We start from the raw sequence: 4219 nt of genomic DNA, 5'->3' as shown, positions 1-4219 counted from the left end.
TATTAATACTGCAGAAACGTACCCTGTGAACTCCGAGGACTTTCCAGACTGTGAGGCTGAGCAGACTGACTCCACACCAGGCGTACAGAGACCCCCAACCCAGAGCCCTGAGGGCCACAGACGCTCCGCTCTCTGGGGCCGCCGCCGTCGCTGCTACGCCCTGCAGAGGAACCAGACAGTGAACGCAACGTCAGAACCAGAGTCGGCGAACGCAACATCAGAACCAGCGAACGCAACGTCAGGAACCAGCGAACGCAACGTCAGGAACCAGAGTCGGCGAACGCAACGTCAGAACCAGAGTCGGTGAACGCAACGTCAGCGAACGCAACGTCAGAACCAGAGTCGGCGAACGCAACGTCAGCAAACGCAACGTCAGAACCAGAGTCGGCGAACGCAACGTCAGAACCAGAGTCGGCGAACGCAACGTCAGTGAACCAGAGTCGGCGAACGCAACGTCAGAACCAGAGTCGGCAAACGCAACGTCAGAACCAGAGTCAGTGAACGCAACGTCAGAGTATTATTACATTAACACATTGGTAGTGACAGTTTAAAGTGTCCACATACTTCTGGCCACACGGTGTAACATGTTTATTAATATTAATATGCGGCTCAGATATTCCATTAAAATGAATAAAAGCAGCCGTCGGACATTAAAAACATCTCGTGTCGCTCCGTGTTTCTAACAAAGACGAGTCTGTCTCGGGACTGAAGGAACAGTCGCTCGTTGTTTATTTGTGCGTCACGTTTAATCGGATCCTGTGAGCGGCCAATCAGCACTCAGTTCCACTTGAGAGGCTTGATGTCGTGATTTCACAGAAATCTTCTATTTTCAGGTCGACCGTCAGAGGAACGCGTGTTGTACGGAGTCACAGGAGTGCCATGAAATAAAAGAATCAGACAATATAAATATAAAGACCAATAACAAATACAAAAGAAGAAATTTAAACATTTTCATTTATTTTCCCTTTTTTAAGTTTTGGTCTATATATTTATTCATATCCTGTATTTGTGTGTTTTTATTTATATATATATAACTTAATAAACCAGCTAATATGTTGTGATTGTTTGTGTCACTTTTAAAGATCAAAGTGTTTTCAGAATCACAACACGCGTTTCTTTTAGTTTATATTCGTTTACATTTAGTCACAGAGTCTCTGACGGATCTGTGATCAGCTGCTGTCTGCAGTGGACTCATGGACTCATGGACTCATAGACTCATAGACTCATGGACTCATGGACTCATGGACTCATGGACTCATGGACTCATGGACTCATAGACTCATAGACTCATAGACTCATGGACTCATGGACTCATGGACTCATAGACTCATAGACTCATAGACTCATGGACTCATGGACTCATGGACACACAGAGGAAAGTCTCTGTGATCCGTGTGTCACAGAGATAAACGGTACCTTACTGAACCAGCCTGGGCTCTTCTTCTTGGCCAGAGCCAACGTGGAGCCGAATCCGGCCATCATCCCTGCAGACGCCACCGTGGTGAGAAACGCTGCACCTGCACACAGGAAGTGACACGTCAGCATCACAAACACACACGAGGGATAAAAGCTGCTGTTATTGTTGAACTGAATGAGAACATAATGTATCATCATACAAACTGCTTTAACCACATTTATACTCTAAACACAGCAAACTGTTTACCATCACTTCTACTTTCATGTGAACAAAAAGATAATTAAGATTTTACTTTCTGTATTTTAAAGATTGGTTAATTAACTCTGACTTGAGGACAAATTAAAGCAAATGTGAGAGTTTAAATTATTAACACGCGGCTGCTTGTTGGATTAAGTCACGAAGAACTGAACACGAAGTCCTCGTGTTGAACAGTAAAATTATATTTTATGTCACGTGAGATTCTCTTAAACATTAAACATTAAACATAGGTTGAATGGAGTCTGGCATCACATCTGTGTCTCTGCAGGATGAAACTGACCAAAATAATATAAAATATAAAATAGATACGACTCTTCTTTTATTTCAGCCGGAACTCTGAAGACACAATCTTATTTCAGTGTCTGAGGATTAAAGACGTTTAGAGGGAGAAGGGTTCTGAACACGTGAGGAAACGTTGAAGTGAAGGATGTTTAAGTGGACTCTGGGGTGAACAGGTCGACATCACTTTGACCTCAGATAGAATCAACGTTAATAAATCAAAACAAACGCTTAAAATAAGCTACATGCTAACTGCTAACTTAACTTTTAATATCCGCAATTTGGCCTCTTCGTCCCTTTCTGCTTCTTCTTCTACGGTCACGGTCGTGTTTCCATCAGCGGCCGCCGCCATGTTTGTTTCAGTCCGTCAGCGGAAAAGTGACCGGAGAGAAACACGCTTAGCTAGGAACCTTCTATATGTTGTTTTTAATTATTATTATTATGAAATATTAATGTATACGTGTCGTAGTGAAGATGTACAAACTTACATGTAAGTATGGTTTGTTATTTTGTGTATGAAATACTACATGTTTTATTTTTTACGTTTTTAAGTACCTCTTTATTTTACGGAGGAAACGCGGAGACGGACTCCTGAAACAAAGATCGTCTATTGTGGAACTCTGTTTGCTCTCCGGGAGAAGATAAAGAGGTCTAACTCTCATTAATACAACTATCCCAGTTTACAATTACATAATTACATATAGATTATCTATAATATCTTGTGTTTATGTACAAATTTGATCCGATAATTAACTTGAATAGTTAAATACATGTAATAATTCTAGCTGTATACATAATATCAAACTTAAATGTTCAAGCAAAGTAAAAGTCCCTTTAAAATGAAGTGTACTTCAGTAAATATAATGAATGTAAAATCAGTTGTATTACTTTATAAAGCCAAAGATCTATCAAGTCAAAATGAGATGAATGAGTATTGTTTCATAAATTAGATATGATGTAGAAATATGTAAATAAAAATAAATAAATAACAGTTCCCTCTATTCTTATTGGAAAATAAAACAAAGACAAAAAGTCTTTATGTAATATGTGTGAAAAATTAAATATAAAGGAAAGAAAGAATACACAGAAGTCTTCAGATACACACAAATATACTGGTAGAAAAAAGTACAAACATAAATACACACATTTATAAATACAAATAAAAGATGTTAATTATAACAAATATAATAAAATGTAATATTAATAGAAGATAGTTTTAATACACATGTGTAACAGTCTGTTTTTAATTATTCTATTATTTTAAGGAACTAAAATACAGAACCTCAAATCAATCAAAAGTGAAGTTTTAATGCAGATTATTATCTGAAGATGATGTTGATGTAAATTGATTGAATTGTTTCATTTATCAGGTAAAAAGAAGACAAATCATTTAGTTTTGTTTTAAACTGAATCTGTTTTTGTTTCTTTTTTTCCGGACAGAGTGGATCTTCTGGCTCGTAGAGGATCTGTGCAGGCTGAGCTCCAGCAGGTCTGCGGAGGATCAGGATGCTCTTCACGTCCTCCTCTTCTTCCTCTTCCTCACTGACCCCCCTGAAGCTCCAGAGCAAAGCCGCCGTCCGTCTCCCGATCCGGACCCGGAACCCTCCCGGTCCCGGAACCCTCCCGGTCCCGTCCTGCAGCCGGTCTCTTGAACCTGCACCGGATCCGTTATCCCGCTGCATAATGTGAGGGGGACGCTTCACGGGGGTGTGTCTGGTGGTGGTGGGTCTGTGGATTTATTTTTTTGGGACACGCGTGTGTTTGTTTACGAAATATTACAAAATAAAATAAAAACACGTGATTTTATTCTATTTTATTTTGTCTCCAGACTCGAGGATTCACCTGAACCTCCGGAGAGCCTGAACGCACCACAGCAGCAGCACGCGCACAGCTTCATTCACCTGTCCGCTCACCTGTGAGGACACATGTCTCAGATCCACCATGCGGATCTGGACCAGCACCACCACAACCAGAACCAGAACCAGTACAACCAGATCTGCAGCAGCGGCTCGTGCCCGGGCCCCCCCACCACCACCACCGAGGCGCTGAAGCCCACCTTCCCCGGCCAGAGGAGCCGGACCCCCCGCAGGAAGTGGCAGCTGTTCCCGGGAAGGAACCGGTTCTACTGCGACGGGAGGATCATGATGGCGAGACAGACCGGGGTCTTCTACCTGACCCTGGTCCTGATCCTGCTCACCAGCGGCCTGTTCTTCACCTTCGAGTGAGTGGACACACACACACACACACACACACACACACACACAC

At 42.0% G+C, this 4219-nt stretch overlaps 1 protein-coding gene and 1 pseudogene across 1 annotated transcript; one reads left to right on the top strand and one right to left on the bottom strand.

Moving 5' to 3' along the window:
• Positions 1-22: 22 nt before the first annotated feature.
• Positions 23-2313, bottom strand: tmem242 (transmembrane protein 242; the record flags this gene model as incomplete). The annotated part of the gene is made up of 3 exons (XM_031841525.1): positions 2219-2313; positions 1417-1517; positions 23-160 (listed from the first exon to the last, which is right to left on the bottom strand). Coding segments are annotated over exons 1-3 (327 nt in total), but the record flags the coding sequence as incomplete, so codon positions are not given.
• A 1138-nt stretch (positions 2314-3451) lies between these two features.
• On the top strand, positions 3452-4190 carry LOC116379569 (palmitoyltransferase ZDHHC18 pseudogene; annotated as a pseudogene).
• Positions 4191-4219: the final 29 nt, after the last annotated feature.

This window comes from Anarrhichthys ocellatus, unplaced genomic scaffold (genome assembly GCF_004355925.1).
Source record: "Anarrhichthys ocellatus isolate YVR2014 unplaced genomic scaffold, GSC_Weel_1.0 scaffold4612, whole genome shotgun sequence".
NCBI classification, from domain to species: domain Eukaryota; kingdom Metazoa; phylum Chordata; class Actinopteri; order Perciformes; family Anarhichadidae; genus Anarrhichthys; species Anarrhichthys ocellatus.
The sequence above is the reverse complement of the archived record's forward strand: the minus strand, read 5'-3'. Positions and strand labels throughout refer to the sequence as shown.